General features: G+C 52.5%; 6 protein-coding genes across 6 annotated transcripts; 1 reads left to right on the top strand and 5 right to left on the bottom strand.

Annotated features, from left to right (window-relative positions):
• Positions 1-984: 984 nt before the first annotated feature.
• Positions 985-1,596, bottom strand: UMAG_11766 (uncharacterized protein; the record flags this gene model as incomplete). Its single annotated transcript, XM_011392703.1, has 1 exon — positions 985-1,596. The coding sequence occupies one exon, from the start codon at positions 1,594-1,596 to the stop codon at positions 985-987; it is 612 nt and encodes a 203-aa protein (XP_011391005.1).
• Positions 1,597-2,690: 1,094 nt separating this feature from the next.
• On the bottom strand, positions 2,691-4,373 carry UMAG_11765 (uncharacterized protein; the record flags this gene model as incomplete). Its single annotated transcript, XM_011392702.1, has 1 exon — positions 2,691-4,373. The coding sequence occupies one exon, from the start codon at positions 4,371-4,373 to the stop codon at positions 2,691-2,693; it is 1,683 nt and encodes a 560-aa protein (XP_011391004.1).
• Positions 4,374-8,432: 4,059 nt separating this feature from the next.
• On the bottom strand, positions 8,433-10,625 carry UMAG_04689 (uncharacterized protein; the record flags this gene model as incomplete). Its single annotated transcript, XM_011392656.1, has 1 exon — positions 8,433-10,625. One exon carries the CDS (start codon positions 10,623-10,625, stop codon positions 8,433-8,435), a length of 2,193 nt encoding a protein of 730 aa, XP_011390958.1.
• A 1,025-nt stretch (positions 10,626-11,650) lies between these two features.
• Positions 11,651-13,747, bottom strand: UMAG_04688 (uncharacterized protein; the record flags this gene model as incomplete). The annotated part of the gene is made up of 1 exon (XM_011392655.1): positions 11,651-13,747. The coding sequence occupies one exon, from the start codon at positions 13,745-13,747 to the stop codon at positions 11,651-11,653; it is 2,097 nt and encodes a 698-aa protein (XP_011390957.1).
• A 2,182-nt stretch (positions 13,748-15,929) lies between these two features.
• Positions 15,930-17,351, top strand: UMAG_11763 (uncharacterized protein; the record flags this gene model as incomplete). The annotated part of the gene is made up of 3 exons (XM_011392701.1): positions 15,930-16,818; positions 16,897-16,967; positions 17,058-17,351. The coding sequence occupies 3 exons, from the start codon at positions 15,930-15,932 to the stop codon at positions 17,349-17,351; spliced, it is 1,254 nt and encodes a 417-aa protein (XP_011391003.1).
• Positions 17,352-18,500: 1,149 nt separating this feature from the next.
• Positions 18,501-20,534, bottom strand: UMAG_04686 (uncharacterized protein; the record flags this gene model as incomplete). The annotated part of the gene is made up of 1 exon (XM_011392654.1): positions 18,501-20,534. The coding sequence occupies one exon, from the start codon at positions 20,532-20,534 to the stop codon at positions 18,501-18,503; it is 2,034 nt and encodes a 677-aa protein (XP_011390956.1).
• Positions 20,535-21,950: the final 1,416 nt, after the last annotated feature.

Here is a 21,950-nt window from a genome sequence, read left to right as displayed (position 1 = left end):
CCTCATGCTTACCCCTGTCTCTACCTTTTCGAGGCCCGTTCAACCTTGGTGGACATTCTGTCGTCTAGCTCTGATCCCGCACCAAACCCTCTCAACATCATCAAAAAGCCCATGTGGAATGAGCGCATCCAGCCCGAGTCGGATTCCATTTAGGGTGAGTTCGATTCTTCCCTGCTCTAGGGTCATCGCCAAAGTCAACGTTCAACACGGGTTCTTCAGGTCCAAGGCGCCACCAGCACACTCGATTTCATCTCTCTTCTGACCCTTTGCGAAGCTCTCCCCTGTCTCGCTTTTCGTACCCAATTGCAATGCACATGTTTTCCCTTTCGCTACGTTGCGTTTTGTTCGAGCCTTGCCCGCCACACAACGGAGACCTCAAGCGTACGGCTCTGACTGGGTGGACACTATCGTCCGCGTCACAAGCAGCGATGTCTCGGCTTACGAATGTGTTTCTTTCTCTCCTTGCCGCCGTGCACACTACACATCCATGTGAACATTGTCATAGTGCTTGAGCATGCTTTTCGAAGCTTGGAAACAATAGGTGAGCTATACCTGGACTGGACCAAACTTGACCTCTCATCGTTCCTCGTTAAGAGAGTTGAAATGTACTCATTCCAATTACAAGACCCAAACCTGAGAGGGGCCGTTAATTGTTATACTCCCTGAATGGAATGACCCACTGTGTCCCTGAAAGGGGAGACAGAGGTGGGGTTTTGAGCCGCCTGCAGCGCAATATATGCCGGCTCAGCAAGGCTTTGTGGTGGCGCCATCTATTCGCACGGCTCAAAGATCGCAACGCTTCCCGTTACGTGGTATTTGGGCTGCAGCAAAAACCTGTCTCATTCCACAAGCGACGAGGTAACAACAAGGGGGACTTTTCATTGTGGGTTTCACCTTGTTCCCTTCACATCGTGGACTTTGGATCGTGATTGTGCAAGTTCACAGCCTTGCCCGTTCAGTGAATGACACTGCTCTCTCCGCGAATCAAGCGGCCGATGCCGTCGGGGCGTCTTGGGAAAGGAGGCAGTTTTGCAAAAGGTAGAAGCGCAGTAGGCTGTCAAGTGCCGCAACGTGTGTGTGCTGTACAGACACGCCGAAGCGCACCTTGGTCGACGTGGCGTCCGAGGACATGAGTTGCTCGACAAGGTCGTGGAATGCGTAGGCGAGCAAGTAGACGCCGTGAGCAGTAGAGGCACGGACGGCCAAGTTTGTGTCAATGTGCTCGTACACGCCATCTTCCCTACTGTGCGATTCGCTGCGGTGCTGAGCAAGTCTATTGACGAGGAGGGCCGCTCGGCACCCAAGCAGGTCCAACAACGCACGCGGCTTTTCGAACTGCTCTGCAGTGATGGTTTGCATCCGTTTCGAGATGTCTTCTACCGCTCCAGAAGCCCCGGAGATCCATTCGAGATAGGCTAGTTCAGGTCGAATAGCTTTGCCCTTGCGCTTGCGCGTCTCGTGGAGCTGCTTGATCAAAAATTGGGCCGAAGGCCCAGCCAATAGCATCGAATTTTTGCCTTCATAGATGAGCCCAGCATTGGGCTGGTTGCGTTCAAAGTCAAAGCCAGATGCTTGGCTGAAGCCGTGACCGCCCATGCTCCTACGACAGCGCTCGATGCCGGCCAGTGACTCGTTGGTGCAGACTGCCTTGAGCTTGCTGGAATAGCCATGCACAATCGGCAGCAGCCCAGAGTTGCCCGTCTTGTCGATCTCTTACAGGCGGCTGAGGTGCTGACCAACAAACGTGATGGCGTAGGTGCTGGCCATGGTAGTGGGCTCGCGGGGCGTTATCCGTGATCAAGTATAGTTCGTCAGTCTGCCTTGACGAAATTGGTCACGTTGCATCCAACCCTTTGGAAGGCCTTTAGTCGGAGAGTTTCTACCTGGCGGCCTTGTTGGGTATCAACGCTATACGCCTCAAGCGCTGAACGGTGGCAAGCAAGCCGGGAGCAACAACGTGCTTTGCATGGGAGAATCGTACATGCACTGCAACTGCCTTCTTTAAAGATACGTTTGCTTGTCAAGATTGGTTTACACTATGAATCCCATCGGTGATGAAACTCGCAATCGAGCATGAGCTCGCGCCCGAAAGCCGTGAAGCTTCCTGCTTCACAGCCCGCGTCTATGGGCTTTCTTTGCGCGATCCGTTCGTTCAGCAAGCAATGAGAGTCGTCAGCTTCGTTCGGAGATTTTACCTGTATCAGCATCATCGCCGTCAACATATCCCCGAATCGATCAGGTTTGTGGGAGTTTTTACCACTCTAATCATCTTCCGACTACGTTTGCTAATACGCACTTCGAAGTTTAGGAGGGTGCATAGCCTGAGAAGCCGGAACAGTGTTTTGGCAGATCTCCTAGCGTGTTGTCGCAAAAGGCAGCAGCGCAAGACATTTGATACCATGCTTCATCTTGCAACTCCCGAGCCTGGCGAGCATCGACAGGTTGAGACGGGCTAGACTACACTCAACAAGCTGCAGAGCTCTTTACCTGTCGCAATGAGGCGGACGATGCGGTTGGTAGCCATCCTGAGTATGATGATATCCGATGCAAAGACCGAGACAGGAGCTTGACCCAGAATTGCAAGAGACAAGATCCTAGGCAACGGCATGTCGCTATGGAGAACTCGTGAGAGTATTTTTCAACTGTGACAGCCGACGAAGAGCTGTGTCATCGTCTGACACTTGACGGTGCTACGCTGTGTACCGCCTCGCCTGAATCTCTTTGCGGCTGCCCAGCGTCTGCGGGTTGCGAAACAGATTGTCTGGGTCGACCTGCATTTTGATAGCTTCGAGGCGCGGTATGGAAGAGCCATAGTATAACTGTTTCCACTCTTGTTCCTCTAGCTCGGCATCGACGTAGCATGAGTAGCCACCGCGGCCCAGACGGGAGATTTCGATGGCGCGATTGATGTGTGCATCGAGCTGGCGGGCATAGGCATGGCCGGAGCGAGCCAGATCCATGTGTGCGAGAGTACCGACGGCAGATTGAATCAGCCAAAGGCCGTCGCGATGCGGAAAGCTGCTCCGTTGTTTGGCAGCCTCTTGGGCATGAGCCGGGCTTCCGCCACCAAAAAGCTCAAAGTAGATGTTCCAGGCCCAAAAGACATGCCTGCCGTCCGGTAGCTCCACGTCCTGACCCGCTGTCAAGCTCGTCTCCCATAAGTAGTCGAAGAGGGGTCGCAAAGCTTGCTTGGAAAAGCCCTTCTTGCGTTCTAGAGTGAGTGACGACTTTGTGACAAAGTTATTATGCTGCTTGTGTATCGCTTGAGTGTCGAGTTTGTGCTCACCCTTACCAAAGTCATCCCAATCTCGCATGAGCTCGAGGTAGCTGCCAACTGTCACAAGTTCGGTGTCTGGCTGCGGTGCAGCGTTAGAGCTGAGCTCTTCTTTCAGCTTTGCTTGAAGCCTGTCCCATTCCGCCACTGGACCGAGATAGATGCCCTTGATCTCGATTGACACTGGACGACCATCAGAAGGTTGCGGGTCGCTCTGCGAAGGCTTGCGCAGCTGAACGTGGAGGCCGAGATCGTTGGATAGTTTTCGTTGTAGGGATAGGGCTTGAGCTGCCAGCATAACTGCGACGGCTTGGTCTGCCTTGTCTAGAGACGGTGTCCATCGGTACTCGAAAGAGACAACAGGGCTCGAAGCGTCGTATGATTTGAACAGGAAGCGAGTGACGATTCCGAAGAATGAGCCGCTTCCACGTATCGCCCATAAAAGATCCGGATGTGTGTGTTCGGAGATGGTGACCATGGTTCCATTGGCCAGCACAAGGTCAGCTTCTAGGATATTGTCGGTCGTGAGGCCCCACTTTCTTGACATGGGTCCAAAGCCGCCACAGAGACTGAGCCCACCGACACCTACGGCGGCACATGTGCCTGTGGACATGGCGCGGCGAGCACCACCTTGATGCCACAGGCCTTTTACTACATCTCCTAGACGAGCACCAGGACCGACTTGGACGGTAGCCGTCTCTGGATGTGAAGCAACAGAGTTGAGACGAGCGAGATCGATGACAACCGACCCATCTCTGCCACCACTTCCAAAGCCTGCAAACGAATGACCTCCACTTCGCGCAGCGATGGCAGCATCAGAATGTTTAGATGTACACAGCACAGTCTGCTGCACATGAGATGTTGAATTAGGATAAGCGATCAACGTAGGATTGTAGTGAAAGACGACATTGTCCGAAGCAGATGCTTGGTAATAGACCTCTGCTGAACTAGTTTCGGCTGAGATGAAGTCGATGCCCGCTTGAGAGAGACAATGTTGCAGGCGTGTTGCTACAATCGTCCGAGATGTATGAAGCGCGGCGTTGACCGCCGAGAGCGTCAGCAACAACGCCACGATAAGGACGAAGCGGTCAAGCGACATTGGTTGGATTGCTGTCGAGTCTGCGCTTCGCAGCGACGGCAGAGGAAGATGGTGATTGTGGGCGAAGATCAAGTCGACAATCAGGGTCGAGGCGTCTTGATGGTATAGGTCTCCATCTTGATGTTTGGTTGGTGGTGAAGGTGGTGGAGTGTGTCTAGTGTCCTGTTTCTTGCCTCTTGGTGGAAGCGAGGTACGAGCCAGGGACCCCTTGCATGGCGCGGGTGATTCAAGATAGTTATTCGTGATTCGTGATTCGTGATTCGTGATTCGTGATTCGTGATTGCAGCGAGCTACAGATTCGTGATTCATTTCAGAACACTTAAACGCCACACCAACAGGGTTGAAGCTCTCTCTATTCGCGATTCACGATTCCACCGCGGAGAATTCAAGCTGCAACATGTGACATTATTCGTGATTCGTGATTCACGACTGACACCTTCGCGCTTCGTGCTTGTCAAAAACGGGAAACACGAAATTCCAACTTGCCTGGAAACAAGGTTGTGCTTAAAAAGCTTTGACGCCAATCACTCGTGCATCATCGTGAATCTTTCACCATCAATCGAATCACAAATCGTGGATCGGATCGTGGATCGTGATAGTAAACCGTAAATTCAGATAAGTTAACTACAGTCGTGAGTATATATATATACATACGATAAGTTGTATGATTTGCCGAGGCATCGAATCACGATTTCTCATCCTGCCGTGACCTCTATGCGGATTACACTTCAGAATAGTTAGGGGGGAAAGACCCGTGATGATTCTTGGCAGTTTGTTGAAGGGAAGAAAATGGTGAAAAGATCGCTTCGATTTTCTGGACTCGAGATTACATGCAAAGTGAGCATAATTATGTCTTTGTGAACTACTACTCGTCCTGCGACTCGGGACATCTATCTCCACTTTCTGTCTCGTCTTCGCTCTGTGCGGGGCGTGGCCTGTGTGCCTTTCGGTGGTAGACTCTTGCAGAGTAGGCGAGGGCTATCTCAGAAACCACGTGTGATGGCACGTAGTTGATCTTCGATCCTGCCGAAATTCCGTGTGATGGCACGTAGTTTTCTTTTGATCCTGCGGAGACCATTCCGAAAGAGTCTTGGTTGACCATTGTATCTTCAACTCCTCTCCTGTCCCGTCTTGTTATGTCTTTCACACGTTCTTACGCGCACTCCGCCCCGCTTTCATGCGACGCTCGACCGCCCGTGCCCCTTACGGCCACGGCTGGGAGCTCGGCACCGACTCTCTCCCTGAGTTAGGCAACTTGGATTTATCATTTCTTCCTCCTTATTTAGCTGTTAAGCGACGAACGTGACCCCCCGTACGAGTGATTCGAATTTCTGAGCCTCACCAAAAATGGTGTGAGTAGTGTGGATGGATCGCGTCTGTACCTTCACTCCGTCCCTTGCTGAAAGATGCGCTCCGACGGAACAAGGTGCTGGAGAACAGATAGGCCGGTCTAACAAACTGGAATATAATCAGGGTTAGATAAGCAGACCTGGCTTGTTCGGATCCGAACAAGTGATGCTCGCAACTGCGGCAATGTCCCCGATCTATTTCAATCGCGCCTGTACCGAGATGTACCTTACTTCTCTTCCTCTATGTTGTCAATTTGAGTATATCTGTTTACAAAGAAGCAGACTCGTACTCCCGACAACGTCCCATTATCTGCACCTATTTTCATCATCCCTGAGCCCCACCAACCGACTTTTTGACACCATTGGGGACCCTGAATCTTGCCTCTCAGCCGCTAATCGCCGCCTGCTGTCAATAATATCATGCATTTCCAAGCTCACGATGGTCGGCCCTATCGATATTGGCCTGGGGAAACCGCGCCTGGGGCTTCAACTTCCGCTGGCAACGACTGCTCTATAGGGTAGGCGTCTGGCCCATCATCGCAAACGCTTGCGCCATCTGGTACCGCCCCCGGTTCAACCATTGATCTCCTTACAACGAGCCGCCGCCTTACGAATCACCGGCTGCTTCCTCTCCACCTCCACCGCTGCCCTCGACTTTTAAGCCGCGCTCATTCCTGTCGACCTGGCACTCTGCCGGGCCGCGGGCAATAAGCTCGTCCGATGGCTGTCCCTCCCTCCATCCCACCCGACTTCGAAGCTAATGACACGGGCTCAGGCAGTGAGGCCCCGCCATAAGCCTGGGGCCTTACACCGGTGGCTAGACCACTGGCCGGAGCTATGCCAATCGGGGATAACCCGCCGGGGCGTCAAACTCCCACCGCATCTGCCGGTACCCCGCACGATTCCCGGTCCGTCCAAGGACGAGGCGATCGCACTCCACAACTTCCTCGTATCGCTATGTGCTAGCCCCTCCCGTCGGGTCTACACTGACGGCTCCCTAAAAGACGGACTGGCAGCTTACGCGTACTTCGCTCAGTCCGGCACCGAGACATGGTAGTTCGTAAAGGCCATCGGATAGGGCTCAACGGTCTACCGAGCCGAACTGCTTGCCATCCGTCAAGCCCTCGAGCACGGGATTGCCAATGCCGGTGCCACGATTTTTTGTGACAATCGCGCCGCGGTCATTCGCATCGGTGCGGGGCCCAGTGACGACCCCGATATCTCCGCCATCCAACAGATGGCAGCCGCCCGACGTATCACCGTGGTCTGGATTTCTGGCCACCGAGATATACCGGGGAACGAACGGGCGGATACCCTTGCCCAAAGCGCTGCCGATGATGCAATCAGAATTCCGGCGGACTACCGAGAGGAAGCTGCCGTCAGGCATGCTCTCCTCCGGAGGACAATGCAGGCTTGGACCAAGGCTTGGGAATCAACCCCCCGGGGCTAGGGTTAGGAGCTCAAGGCTATCAATACCTTGAGACTGGGCGAGTCGCGGTTATCTTCCGTCTGAACCCAGATGTACTAATCTCAAGGAGAGAGCAACTCCCATTCCAATTCAAGCGCATACGGCGGCAAGGAGAGAAATAAACACATTCGTAAACCCAGACATCCCAGCTCGGTGACGCGGATGGAAGTTTTTATCCTGTCATTGTCGCGCTGTGAGGGTCTCCATTTGTGTTTTTGTGGTGGGCAAGGTTCATATAGCTTGAAACGAAAGGAAGCGAAAGGGAAACGTATACATTGCCATTGCGTACGGGAAAGGAAACAGGACATTCCCATTGCGTACGAAAAGCGAGGCAAGAGGGAGCTTCGGAAAGCGTTAGAAAGACAGACGGAATCGAGGGTGCTGGTGGCGCCTGGGACCTGAAGAATGGTGTTGAACGTTGTCTTTGTCCCTAAGTCCAGAGAAGGTGAGGATCTAGCTCACTCCGCTGGGTACACACGCGTTGAGCCCGGGTCCATACTCGCCTCTTGCTAGTCTTGGAGTAGATCTCATCAAGGATTGGCCGAAATCGAATCGAACTAGGGGTGGATGCGCTCATTCCACATGGGGCTTTCCATGCTGTTGAGAGGGTTGGGTGCGGGATCAGAGCTAGACGACAGAATGTCCACCAAGGTTGAACGGGCCTCGAAAAGGTCCAGACAGGGATAAGTGTGCGGGCCGAGCACACCCTGAATACACAGCCGAGGACACTGTTGACCGGTAATATGCTTCACTGCGGGTCGTAAGCCGTCTGGCGCTTGTCTGAATTCCGGCGTTTGTGCCAAGGTCGAGAAGCACGCTCAACAGAGCCTGTTCGGTCAGTGGCTTCTCGTTTGGCGGTGCCATCGAGGCGCTCTTGATCACTGGCCCAGCAACGACAGGCGCTGAACTAGCAGGGACCGTGGTGCTCTGTGTATCCCTTTGTTTCTTTGCTTCCCAGACAACATAGGTCATGTAGCGCGCAGCGTGCATTTCGGCCTCTCTAGGCTCAAGGGTGATGTTAGAGGCATCGGTGGATGAACCATCAACGAAGAGCCGGTCGAGTTGACCTACGAAGACCGGGATGATGCCATCGATGCCATACTGCGCGTGCACCATTTGCACGGCTACTCCACGTTTCCAACAGTGCCAGAGAAATTCGGGTGTTATCTTGTTGATCGCTTTGGGCAGCACGTCGAAATGCGTAAAGTTGATCCATATCGGCAGCGTAGCGGAAGCCGACTGCTACTGATCTCTGAACGGAATCGCATGCCGTTCGGTGCGCGAGCCGGCATCGTAGACGTCTTCAAGGCGTTGGCGCAGCGCAGTGCGATTGGCTTCGTCGAGGTCGGCAAGGTTCTCAAGAACGCTTTCGAGAGGCACGGGCTTGGCATAGATGCTGGCGCCCACGTGTTGGGTGTCCGACGATTCCTTTGGCTTGGGTTGTTCGATTCTTTTGCGCTGCACGGCGTCGCAAGCAGCCATCAAGATGATCCGAGAGGCAAGTTCTCCGAAACTGCTCATCATTAAGGGAACCGCGGGGTCGAGCAAGCATTCTTGCTGAAATTTCTTGAGGATGTCTGCGTACGTGTAGCCTCTCGCTTTCTCAGCTGACTGGAGGTAGGGAGCCAGCATGATATTGGAAGCAGCGATGGCTAGCACAGGCTCTGATGGAGATTCAACGTGCATGACACCCTCGCTGGTAACACGTGTGACAATGCGCATGTGGCAATCTACTGTGCTGTCGACGAATTGCTTCTGTCGTGCGAAGAGTGCCGAGTGTGGCGATTCAGTCGGCGAAAGGGTTAGCGCGAGACGAGACGCCAAGACGCTGAAGCAGTGGGCAGCCTTGTAGATGGAAAAGTCTTCGCTACACGTCAGCTTGAATTTGGCCATCCTCCAGAGCTTTTTAGGACTGAACGTCTTCCAAAGCGGTCGTCCGTAGTGGATGATGTGAGAGTCCGCAGAAGCCTCGGAGGCGCGAGAGAGTGCGGGCTGTTCTGCGAGCAGCGCGTCTAATCCGACGCCGAAAAAGGTAGGTGGTGGCCCCGAAAGCCGGACACTCATCGACGTTTTTGAGCGAGTGTCCTGGAGGAGACAAGCTGCGTCGCTACTGGTGCTGATCAGAACAAGCCAGAATGTTGGCGTTCGAGCGGAGGATTGAAGTCGACTGATGTAGTTCCATGCGCGGCGGAGACTGTTGAGTGGATTATTGACCTTATCCACTCCATCGACGTTGAGCTCCACGCACTCGTCGAAGGCTACAAGGACGGGAGGCGTAGGAGAGGCTATGTTGTGGGGGTTGAGCGATTGCATGTGAGCAATAATGCCTGACATCTCGCTTTCGAGGCGATGGAGCGGCGGTCGAATGTAGCAGTCAAAGAGAGGATCATAGTCTTTCTGATCGTTCGAGCGCCTGTCAGCGACCTTGAGTGTTTCAAAAGCAAGCTCGGAAATGGTTTGGAAAAAGTCAGTGCGTTGAGGATTCTCACCAGCGTTTTTATCCAGATGGTTGAGCTGCATTAGACACTCGTGTTTTTGCTGCTGAGTGGGCCGCTCGGCGAGGCGTTGAGCAAGCACTGAGAACCAAGCGCCGAGAAAGCAGGCTATCTGAAGGTCATACAGATTCTTGTGGGTCATCTGAGCCTCTTCGAAAAAGGCACGTACACCACGATCAGGAAGGGGATAACCTTGCATGGCCGATCCATCGGCGCTAATTGGTCGGATGCAGACATAGAGAAGAGGAGTTCGATGTCGACATTCATAGACCATGCGCGACTTGCCGGTGCCGCTTGACTGGACGATTGCAGTGCCTCGAAGATAAATTTCACCTTTGTCTGGATCAAGCTCGTTGAACATCTGATCGTGTTCAGTGACGAACTGGGGGAAGCGCTCTGGCGCATTACCGTAATAGTCACGGCCAAATTGGGCTGAGAAACGAACGTTGGCTTCGATATCTTGTGTGCTCAGCATAGGGGTGGGCAGAGAATGTGCAACGTGAACAAGCACAAGCGACAGTGCCTCGTCCATATCACTGTAGGAGGCGATTTTTGCGGCGAGATTCGAGTAGACGTTGCGAATCACCGTTTTCAGGCGCGATTTGGCTGTCATACTCTTGAATTCAGGTATGATGCCTCTTAACTCGGTCTGCGAATCACGAATGTCTTGCACCATGCGGTTGACGAAGAAGTCGAAGAGGGGATCTTCCGGGATGCAAAGCTTGCTATGGTTTAGTTGAATCGAAACCCATATATTAAGCTGCTTGAGCTTGTTGACCGAGTCTTTGGCTTTTTTGGTGCGAGGTGAATCATTTGCTGGATGAAAAGGTGCATTTCTAATCAGCTGTTCACGATCAACTGGCGGTGGTGCTGAGGCCGTTTCAGGCCCAACAGGAGGTGTTTCACCGCGGGCGCGCTTCTTGCCGCGGTCTTTGCTCATTGTGAGAGGTGAGCGATGTTGTGCGGGATTGGAATGTGTAACAGGATCGAGGTTGAGAAGGGTGGTGGTGGTCGAAACGCAAGACGCTTGAAAGCTTCGCTTAAATAGCCACTCACGAGTGATTCTAAAAAGACAAATGGGCCTCGTTGCACTATTTAACACAACACTACGGTGCAGCGTAGTTACCATAGGAAACGGGACAGCCTGATAGTGACAAGGAGAGGAAAGTAACCTCGTGTTGTTGTTGCTGTGCGCACAAGGGCATGATACGAGAGGAATGGCTGAGCCACTTCTTGCCCTGTCTGAGTGTGAGTTGTGCATTTCAGCTTTTGGCTGTCATTGTTGATCTACAGTATCCAAGGTGGCGCATTGCTGAGACGATCCAATCGTGTTTGAGCAAGCTCGTAGAGTGAGCTCTATGTTGGCAGTGACTCAATCCAAGCTTTGGTCGCATCGATAGCCGAAGTAGCCCAATTGTGGATCACGAAGGCGCACTTGTGTGTATGCATCGCGCATGCGACGCGAGACGATCCCGTGTCTTACTGACCTCAGATCTCTGGGTAGCTGCCGCCAGCTGAATCACGAATGTGAAGCTAGCCACTATAAATGTAGGGTACTATCCGCCCCCTACGGCTTAAAAACGCATTTTAGTATCGCTGCGGCGTACGGTTGCTGATTGGAATCGACTGTACAGACCTCGAGCGCAAGTCAGGTTAGTAGATGCCGCTCAGAATTCTTGTCGGATTGGCTCCTGGTTGGGGTTAGATTGAAGGTCAGGATTAGCCTCTCTTCAAGTGGAGACAATCAGCTTGAAAAGCACCACGCTCCATCTCAAAACTTCAGATCGTACTGTGAGACAATCCTCCTAGTCCTAGCACAATGTCGACTCGCTGATTTCAGATCTCGCAGATTGACAGGATATCCAGAACAAAATTGGGTTGAAGCATACAATACAGCAAAGATGCAGGACATAGTAAACACAAAATGTGAAAGACCATCACGGCGAACAGATGAATCATTGAGCATCAGAATTGATATGAGGGGAAGGTTGCGCGCCTCTCGAGCAAGCCTTCCAGGGGCATCTTGCCAAGGGCATGCGACGGGAAACAAGTCATGCTGTCATGCATCATGTCAAGGCAAAACAGGCAGTCGTCCACTAGCTGTATCCATTCCCAGGCTGACTCCGGGTCTTCGGGGCACTCTTCAGCACGTCGAAGGAGATGATGCGCTGCCCATGATTGAGCTTGCAGGAAGAGCGCGGGGAAAGGATGACACCACTGGCCCATAGGAAAGGTTTGAGCAAGGTTGCGACACCCTTCAATCTCAGCTTGGTCCGCAGTCACGGTGAGGCCTCCGAGGGCGTCTTGCCGCGCTCGTGCGCAGACCTGGGCTACTCTACGAGCACTCGACAAATTGCCCACATCAATGGCCTGCCATGCTCGTAATGTTTGGCTGTCATCCCGCTTTAGCTTAGAAGCAAGTGCGTCAAGGTAGAAGAGGCCCAGACTGGAATGCTGCACGGCAAAGGCCAGCATGGTCTTTGATTCCGGCTCGAGCCGCCCATAGGCGGCTAAAGCTGCGTCAAGCACGATTGCATGCGAGACATGCCATTGCTTTGTGATGGCTATCGCAACATCAATAGCTGACGGGCTGCTCGGGTCCGCTTCGAGGTCGGCCACCATCTTCCAGATGAGCGTCTTGTAGGCGGATGCTTCGTTAAGTTCATGACCGATCCCGATCAGTTGACCGACAGCACAAGCGTCAAGCTTGAAGGAGAGGATGGCCGAGGACATGAGACTGGACTGGGCTTGTTCGACAACCTGTGTCCATGGGTCGACATATGCCTGATCAGCCAAGCAGTCAATTGGTACAATACCATCATGATGATTGCCGTAGCCCATGTCACCTCCGACAAGGCTACGGACGAAAGACTGATTGCGGACCAGTGTTAGGTCGTGTGTTGGTGTCAATGAGTCCAAGCCAACCGAGAGCATGGCGACGGCGTCATCTTTGAGCCACCTATTGATCACCGGCGTCAGAACGGCTTTGCAGATTTCGTTGAGCCACATCGCGACTTGGAGTGCGTGCAGAGCGGCCTTGTTGCAGTGGTTACCGGGCAGATCAAGGAACGTTTTGGTTGATTGACAAAGGACGTGCATCAGTTTCAGACCATGCGCGATAGCAAAGGCTGTATCCTCATTGAAACTTGATTGACCGGTTCCGTGCAGTGTAGGGGCGGCCGTAATTCCAAAGATGATGAAAGCGAAAGCGTTGCGGAAGCTGTTGAAAGAAACATTGGAAAAGAGTGCCTTGCGAGCTTTTTGCCAAGCTGTTGAAGTCAGAGTGCGGGATCGGGTTCTCGCTTCGGCTCTCTGAGCACCAGAGGCGAAAAAATCGGCCGTGGCGGTAAATTGAGACGCATGCGTTACGGCTGCCCAGGTATAGGCCTCATCGATGACCTTGTTGCGCTCGTAAATGCTGCGAAGTCTGGCCTCCCCGATGTCTTCAATTGTAATGCCACGTTGCTGTAGTTGACAGTGAAGAAGGAGAGCGTCAAGCACGGAGAGTTGCTTCAAAAGCCTCGACGGCGCGGTAGAAGAACCCTGGAGTTGGTCGTGTGCTCCACTCGTCAGCCGAATGAAACGTGCCAGCTCTCCTTCGGGAGAGTCGGCGTCAGGCGTATCAAACGAAAGCAAGTAGGGATTGCACCCTGGCGCCAGCCAATGGGAGAAGGGAAACTCGAAGATGGTGACATACATGCGTAGCTTGCAGCCCTTGACATGCTCTGCAAGTGCGTCAGAGGCGATGCTGCTATCAAGGGTTGGACTTGGTGGTGTGACAAGTGCCGCTTCAGAATGTGGGCGGAGTCGCTTGGGATTCTTTTGACCGAGCCAATACGCGGTGCACTTGATCTGACGCGTGGCACACGTCGAGCATGCGGATAGGGTAGAACCTGACAAGTCGCATGCGCGCTTGGATGTTCTGCACTGGTCACAGGACCGATACTGAGTACGTTTGCGTCGTGATTTGCTCGGAACGACGATAGCGCTGTTGCTACTCGTGCAGCTTTCCGTATTGGAGCTAGCTACTGAGCTGATGGAAAGACCTCGTTTTGCACCCATGGCGAAATTGGTTGCTGACGCTTTTAGTGCATGGTGCCAAGAGACGATTGCGTCCAGGAGATGATGATAACAAAGCAGCCCATTGACGGTAAAGGGGCGTCCCACCTTTCGCGCTTGATGGCGGTTGGCGAAGTTGGGGAAATTGGTCAAAAAGATTTGGGGAGAAGAGAAATCACGAATCGTGAAACGGGAATGCTGCTTTCGACCAAGTCAGTGATTTGGCCAGATCGTAAATGTGCCAATTGAGGTAGATATGCGGGGGAGTGCAGCTTACATGGAGCTCTCACATTCCACTGCTCCAACTGTGATTCGTGATTGTATGAGGCAAAAAGCGTTACTAACAGTAGAGAGTTGAATCGCCAGACCTGAAAGTGCGCGAGTCTGGGGTAAGCAGGAGGCAAGTGTCAGTCGTGAGTGCACTGCTGATGCGGGTTGCTAGCACGCCGTGTAAGTCACGAGTGCAGGCGCAAGACCTAGACCTTGGTCGCGTGCATGAGAGCCATGGCAGCCGTGGCAGCCGCGGGAGCCACGGCTTTCGAATCGAAGTAACCGCCAATGTCCTGCCACCACACAAATCACGAGGTGGCCCACATGTGGCTGTACCTTCTGTTTGAGATAACTTAATCGCGGATTGACCCTGAATTATTCGTGATTCGTGATTATTGCCCCCAAATGCCTCGTGCCTGTTAGCTTTCCCCGCGCTCAAATCGTTGGGACCCTGTCGTCCTCCCTGGCGCGTGTGTGTGGCGGTGACGTGGATGAGTTACTAACTTAGTAATACTGACCAATGCACCCATGTGTGCCACGTGCCGTGTCGTTGGTGCAGTCGCAAGAGCAGACATGTTAAAGTGCCAAACCGCAGCCTCTCTATCCTCTTGTCCCTGATACAAGATTCTGAAAACCTGGCGCAACAACGCCCCACGTGTCAGCTCAGCGTCCAAAGCGTGGTGATACTATGAAGCAATGAGATTGCGGCTAGACCTGTGAGAGCTCAGAGCTCGCCCCGGCGTGCCCAAATGGGGACCGAACGAGCGCAAACGTGAGCGGCCAAGGGGAAGGACAGGATTAGGCAGGGAAAACGCTAAATAGCTGGGCTTTACCTCGCCTTGCAACTACAAAGATGATGGAGAGTTCGAAAGAAGCAAAGTGTATATACGAATCATACTTAGACTCATGAAGTGGGTCAGTCGAGCTTCGCTTTCTCAGACCCTTTTGCCTTCTCGCACCGCATCGTTTTGAAGAAAAAAGTGATGTTCGTGGTTGCTGTGTCGAAAGCACAGCCAATCATCCTGCATGTTCGAAAGAGTACTCACATCATTTACTAACTATGTATCAAGGGGCGCCAACATCAGCGTTCCGGTGCTTGCACTTGATCATCAGCTTTCAGCCATCTTACGATAGAATCAAAAGCAAATATCGTCAGCTGTTGGACGAATCTGCGGAATCCTCGGCAATATTATGGTGCTGTTACTGATGGTTTGAAGAGTGTCACAATTCGAAGCCGGACCAGGCCGATTACTGCCATTCTCTGGTCATCCTGATCTCTCGTTGTCGAATGGCTGTGTTCTCGAGCTAGGTTGCCACCTCGGTTATCGCCTCTTCAGCGTTTTGTTGCTCAGTTGTCATGAATTGACGATTGCCATCGTATGTTGCTAAGATACGGTACTGTTCAGTAACATTTATGAAGGCGAGACGTGCAGGCATGGTTGCCACTCCGCAAATGCTCAGCGCAGGTATTGTAGGATTGCATCGAATGCAACATAGCATTTTGGTCCGTTCGGTGATACGGTTGTGTACAAGTTCGGCGTTTTCGTGATCTTGCCAAAGCGACCCACCCGCTAGGCATGCATGTCCGCTCGTGACGATACTGCACTCCATGATATGCAACAATCGTGAGTGGCCAGCGTTGTCGTGTTTGAACACTAATCAATTCTGTTGCTCAGATGGCTGCTTTCTTTCTTGTTTGGCTCGCACAGAAAATGATTCAGATGGCAAGCACTGTCCTAGTGGAACCCCAAATAGTTTCAGGGCATCGCTCCTACTGATGATTTGACTCCGTCAGAGCGTGGGACCAGACAAGCAAAAGGACTTAAGAACAAATTCAGGTGACAAGGATATCGATTCAGCCCCTCACACCCCTCCTTCCCCCTAAGAACGTGTTGTAACAGTTCCTTGACTCGATATGCGCTCAGTAGCTTCGTACATAGCTGCGAGCTTGCTCATGGCTGCGGGTTGTGCCTTGTGCCAAGGCCCACCTCCTCCATGGCCTGGCGGTCATCAATTCATTGGTCAGCCGCCTCAAGCCCCTGTCGACCCTCTCTCTAGTAGCCACTGGAGACCAGTATCTGCATCCTCTACTCGCGTCGGAGCAATCGGCGCTGGCGCCGGCATACAACCCCGTCCCTTCGGTGAGCCAGCTGGTTTTGCTGGGTCGGAAGCCTCGACAGGACGTGGTCCACTTCCAGGCGCCTATCCGTTTATGGGAAGAGCTGGTAGAACTCCAGATGCATCTCCTGGCGGCATACCGAGTGCCCAAGGAGGCATGATGGGTGGATCCGTAGGCGGTAACGCAGGCTCTGCAATGTCTGACCAGCTTCGGCTCGAGTCTGACTTCCCAGGAAAGCCTACTGCTGCCATCATGTACACGTACGTTCCCAGTACGTTCAAGAAGGGGAACCCGGTTATCGTAGCTCTCCATCATTGCGCGGGTACAGGCCCTGGATACTTTCACGAATATGCTGACTGGCCCAAGATGGCAGACAAAAAGGGCTTCCTCATGATCTTCCCAAGCTCTCCTGGAGGTACAGGTAACTGTTGGGACGTCTCTTCGAAAGCCTCACTTGAGCACAATGGAGGTGGAGACAGTCAGACCATTGCCGAAATGCTCAAGTTCGCGATCAAAAAGTACAGCTGCAGTGACAAGGCGTACCTGGTCGGACACTCGAGTGGCGCAATGCTCACCCAAGTGATGGCAACGACCTATCCGGACTTGTTTGTCGCGGCCGCAGCCTACTCTGGTGTACCTTCTGGTTGTTTCTCCACACAAAAGGCAAAAGGAGCTGATTGGAATAGTAAGTTTTATCAACAACAAAAGCATTACATAGGTCCTGAGCGGATACGTCTGACCCTGATCTAATTTTCCGACAAAGGCACATGCGCTGGAGGTACTCTAAACGAGAGTCTTCAGTACTGGGTCCAACAAGCCAGGAACATGTATCCGGTGAGTTGACATACCAACGAAACCTTTGACTTCATGTCATCCCCTAATCTTGAGACTCGCGCACGCATCGTTCCATATTATACTTGACAGGGATATAAGGGTCAGTATCCGAGAATGATGCTTGTTCACGGTGATCAGGATGCGGTCATCAACTTCAACAATCATCGCGAAGCCGTAAAACAGTGGTGTGGTCTCCACGATCTCAACCCCGAAACTCCCGACAAGAAGTACCCACTTCCGTCTCAGCCCAATTACGAGATTTCTGTGTACGGGTCTTCGGCAGTGATGGCCATTTCTGCAGGCCATGTCACCCACGACAACCCTGCCAAAGGTATGCGTCTTCGAGGTCTTTCTGTTCTCATCCGGCTGAAAAAACCCAGCTGACACAGCGCACCTTTCATTTGCTTTAATAGTGGACCTGACGATCCAATTTTACAATCTTTAGTAATACTGTCCTTCGCTGAGCAGCCACACGTGGCCTGCTTTCCAAAACAATCACGAGCGTCATTCCGTCTCTGGCCAACCTTGAACATCCAGCTCCCTCGATCTTGGCATGTTTTTGACCGTAATAGTCCACTAGCACCGTGTGATTGAAATGTCCAGCGATTGCATCTTTAGTCGACTTTGTGAGGCTGAAGCTTCAAGAATGTTCGTTTGGTTGCGCAAGCGTGAATTGTACTGTTCAAATACAGACATACGCTACACTTTGACTCAGTAAATGGTTTCCGGTGGAAGACCTGTCAGCTTCAGAAATGAAAGCTGAAGCAGAACATACACGCAGATGGCTTATGACGCCGAGTTCGGCGTCGAGCAATACGTCTGGGACAAGTTAGGTAGTGATTTCGCTTATGTTGCAGCAGACAGTTGGAACAGCCAAGTATTCACCAGCAAAGGTTCCCTTCAAGACGGCTCCGTAGATGGCCCCATCTGTGACATACGAACATCCACATGATCAGACTCTGTCTGCGTGTCTTTGCGAGTTACACTCATGACTCACGATCATTCAACACCTTCCGCGATGGATGCCAAACTTTGCCATGAAGATCGCCCCCTCGTGCCTTCCGCCGTGCCTGTGCTCATCCGATGTCGACCCAAACGGAGATTGAAAATAAGACCTTGCGCCTGCATACTAGGTTTTTGGAGTCCGTCCCTTTTTTGTAGCGTGGCGCCAAGGTATCTCTGCATGCGGTAATCATGAATCACGAATGTTGAGTATAAAACTAGAATCACGAATCACGAATGAAACAAGGCAGAGACATGAGGAATATTTTCTCTTCGGAGACCAGAATTATGACTCAGCCCGGGGAAACTCAATTCACGATTCACGAATTACAGTACAGCACAGATGTTACCACCCAGTGCAGCTTCTCAATGACGCTCTTCCGCTCCGTCGCCAGAGGACGAGAGAGCCCCTGCTCTTTTCTCGGACACATTCAAGATGCAAGTGAGGATGCTGTTGGGATGGACAATGCATTAGACGCAGCAGAAGCAGTAAGAATGTACAGTAGATGGTGTCAAGGAGGCAGTGTAAATTTAGATGGGAACACCAGGGGCTTTGAGGGGTCGAGAAAAGTTGGCACGTGAGAAGCTCGAAGAGTGGCGGAGCATCTTAATTCTGAGTTCCTCCGGGTTGAACTGGGCAGGAGGTGCACACTTGGGGCTCATGGGACGAATGCTGCATGGTCTTGTCGGGGGGGAAGAGATGGGGGAGCAGCTGAAAGGCGTGACTGGTACCGAGTCAACGGTTCCGACAGCACCTGCATTATCGCCAAAGTAGTCAGCCTGCTTGGGCGAAGAGCCTCCAGAGGAGAGCTGAGGTGTGGAAGGATAAGAAACTTCGCCGAAAAGCATGGTGGACAGACGACGCGAAACGTTAAGAACACCATGAGACGATCCTACTTCGATCACGGCCTTCTCGGGGATGTTTTGCTGAACGAACTGGTTCTTAGTGAGCTCGGCAAGTGGAAGCGAGGGGTCGGTGGGGAGCGAGAAGTATCGTATCTTGGTTGGTACAGTGCGTTGCATTCCCTCAGGACGGAAGGGCTGCTTGGAACCAGCCTTGAACTTGGCGTTTTGAATAGCAGTGACCTGGGCAAGATACGAGATGCTCTTCTCCCACGTGCACACCGCTGAGACAGGCAGGTAAGGTCGCTTAGTCCTGGCGCTGGCCTTGTTTGCGAGCAACTTGACAAGCTCCCAGAGCATGTCGATCGAAGCTGCCCTGACGGTTTCGGGACGAGCATTCGCGGCCGAGGCGCGCGACCTGCCCAGAAGATCAGCGACCGAGACCGCAGGCACTTCAATGCGGCGCATCTTGACCTCGACAAAGGCACAGTACTCGCCACACCCGGCACCGTCGCAAGAACGGCAGGCGGAGGCCATCTTGCCTTCGCAAGCCATGCAGCTCAGCCTTCCCTGACCCTGGCAACGGCCGCAGCGGCGACGACCTTTCTGCATACCGGAGCCAGAACACCAGAAGCACTCGCTACCAACTTCACCGCGGCAGGTTCGGCAATTTTCACTACCAGATCCAGAGCACTTGCGGCAGGCACCTGCAATCCTTGAAGCAGGAAGTTGGAAAATTTTACGCGTCTTGTTTTTGAAAGCGCTGATGTCCAAACCCTCGTGGGTGATCTCCATGTCCCAAGGGTTGGGCAGATCGGGGAGGAGAGCCAGCGATGCTGAATCAGACGCGTTCTTCTCTACGTTGGCCATTTTCTTCCAGAGAGAAGTTCGGCTCTCCAGGACAATGACGGCCTTGACAAGCGAATGAACCTTGCTGCCCTTGATCTCGACCTTGAGGGCATCTTGACGAGCAGCACGTTCAGCGGCGCTGATCTCTTCCTTCTTGGTTGGAGGAAGTGGTGCGCCGTTTTCGCCAAACATGCGAGCGGGAGGCTCTACGAGCGAAGGGAAGACCTTGGCAAGCTCTGACTGGACAGTGACTGGCGAAGGAGGATCCACGTTTATACTGGCAATGCGGAAAATAATGTCGTCGCGAGTGAGACCCGTTGTGGGTAAAGGAGGTGCTTCCCCAAAGAGACTGCTCTCAACCGATGAGATGGGTGGCGTTGAAGAAGAGCCTTGCTCCGAGTCGCTAAGCTCTGCTGATTTACCCTTTTCCTCTCGTGTGTAACGCGGCTGTTCATCTATGAACTCCAACTCGTCGTTTTCTCCAATCGAATCGACTTTGGGGGCGACAGAGGGATGTAAGGGGCCTCGATGATTGACAGAGAAGCTGCTGCTGTTGTTGTAGATCTCGACAAGCTCGTCCAGGGAGACATCGCGCTGTTGGTTGTAAGCGTCAAACTTGAGCGCATCATTGAGATAGCTGATCTCAGAGAAGCCGAAAGACGGAGCTTCCACAGGAACAGTGCGCGCTCCAAACATCGCACGCTTGGCTTGAGGGGCAACTACCCGAAGAATAACGTCTTCCTCGTCGGAACATGAGCCATGTGACGATGCAGTATTGATGGAGGACGGGTACATGGAGCGTGGACTCGAAAAAGTTGAATCACTGAAAGTTTGTGAGCGAGGCGAGACTAGCTCGTAAGTGTAGTTCGACATTGTTATAGCTTAAATATGATGAAAAGACATAGGGTTAGGGTTCGGGTAGCGTAGCTTCAATGTGGGAATCGCCAGCGAAACCTCTTGAACGTAAATGGCGAAGCTGAAGGTGGAGAAGGAGACGTTGGAGTTTCGAAGTGTGGTTGGGTAGTTAAGTGAAATTCAAGATGGGGAAGGAAGTGTGGCACTGTTGCAGGAATAGAGAGAGGAAAGGTGATTCAATGAGATGGCCGACAAGTTGATGACCAAGAAGAGAGGTCTTATCTTATATCAGAGTTCAACCGTAGCTGAGGATCCGTGTCATCACTCAGCTCGGAAGGGGAGAATAAGATGGTCACTCGGAGCGGCTGGCGGTGTCAAAACCCGCATCTGGGCCAAATATGACACTGTTGTTTGGCATTGTGCCCCTCAGTCGACGCTTTGCAAGGCCGGTTGCGGCAGAGGCTGAGACCAAGGAGGGGAGTGGCGCTGTCAGGTATCGCCGTTGGTCGGATACGTCAAGCAATGAGCCAAGAGGCAGATTGGCGCACGAATCTGCCGACGGAAAGGAAATCATAGGGACAAATGCATCTGGAGAACAAACGCGGCTCAGGGATGCGCTATGCAGAACCCGAGGCTATGGGCGATCAGTACGGATGTTACATGTTGGACCTTTGAATACAGAGTGTCTCAGCTCATGTCTCCCGAAAGCCGTATCTGCAAGCGGAAGGAGTGATTTGAAACTAAATTTGTCGCGTGGCGGCTGAGTGATCTTCGGCTTCTTCCGGCCCTTTTCTTTGCTCTGAAACTCCATGTGGTCCTCATGACATCGTTAATTGCAGTAATGATGGCCCAGAAAATTGTTACCACTCACGGCTGTTCTAGATGAATTGGCAAAGCACGTCAACTCAACTTTTAACATAGTTTGGATTTAAAAAAGAGGAGGTCGTATTCACTCAGATTCAGTTACTACACAGTACACGCTCTGAAGGATACTCTTAAGCCGTCAAGCAAGAGATAGACATTCTCGATGGAAGACGGGCCAAAGCATCGTGTGTCCGCAACATGCCACCATAATCGCAGTGGTGAATGTCAGCGGTCGAAAATGCGGCAAAGCGGTTCAGATCTGGAGCTAGGAGTGAGCCAAACTTTGACATTTAGTGTGTGAATTCGGTCTCCGGTGATAGCCCAGACAGACAGTGTCTCGGGTGGGCAAACCCAGCTGCTGCAAGCCTGTCTCTCATTCACGATTTCATATTTTATCCAGCTCTTATTTTGTCTATATCTATATTTTTAATCGTAAATTCTTTTGCTCACATTGATGATTCCCCAGTCTAGCAAACAGTGAGAAGTTGGAATAGGGTGTGGGCGCCTTGGTACTTTGGGGCTGTAAATAATTCAGGCAGCACTCATCTCGTCGTTCCAGTGCTAATGTGC

This window comes from Mycosarcoma maydis, chromosome 13 (genome assembly GCF_000328475.2).
Source record: "Mycosarcoma maydis chromosome 13, whole genome shotgun sequence".
NCBI classification, from domain to species: Eukaryota; Fungi; Basidiomycota; class Ustilaginomycetes; order Ustilaginales; genus Mycosarcoma; species Mycosarcoma maydis.
The sequence above is the reverse complement of the archived record's forward strand: the minus strand, read 5'-3'. Positions and strand labels throughout refer to the sequence as shown.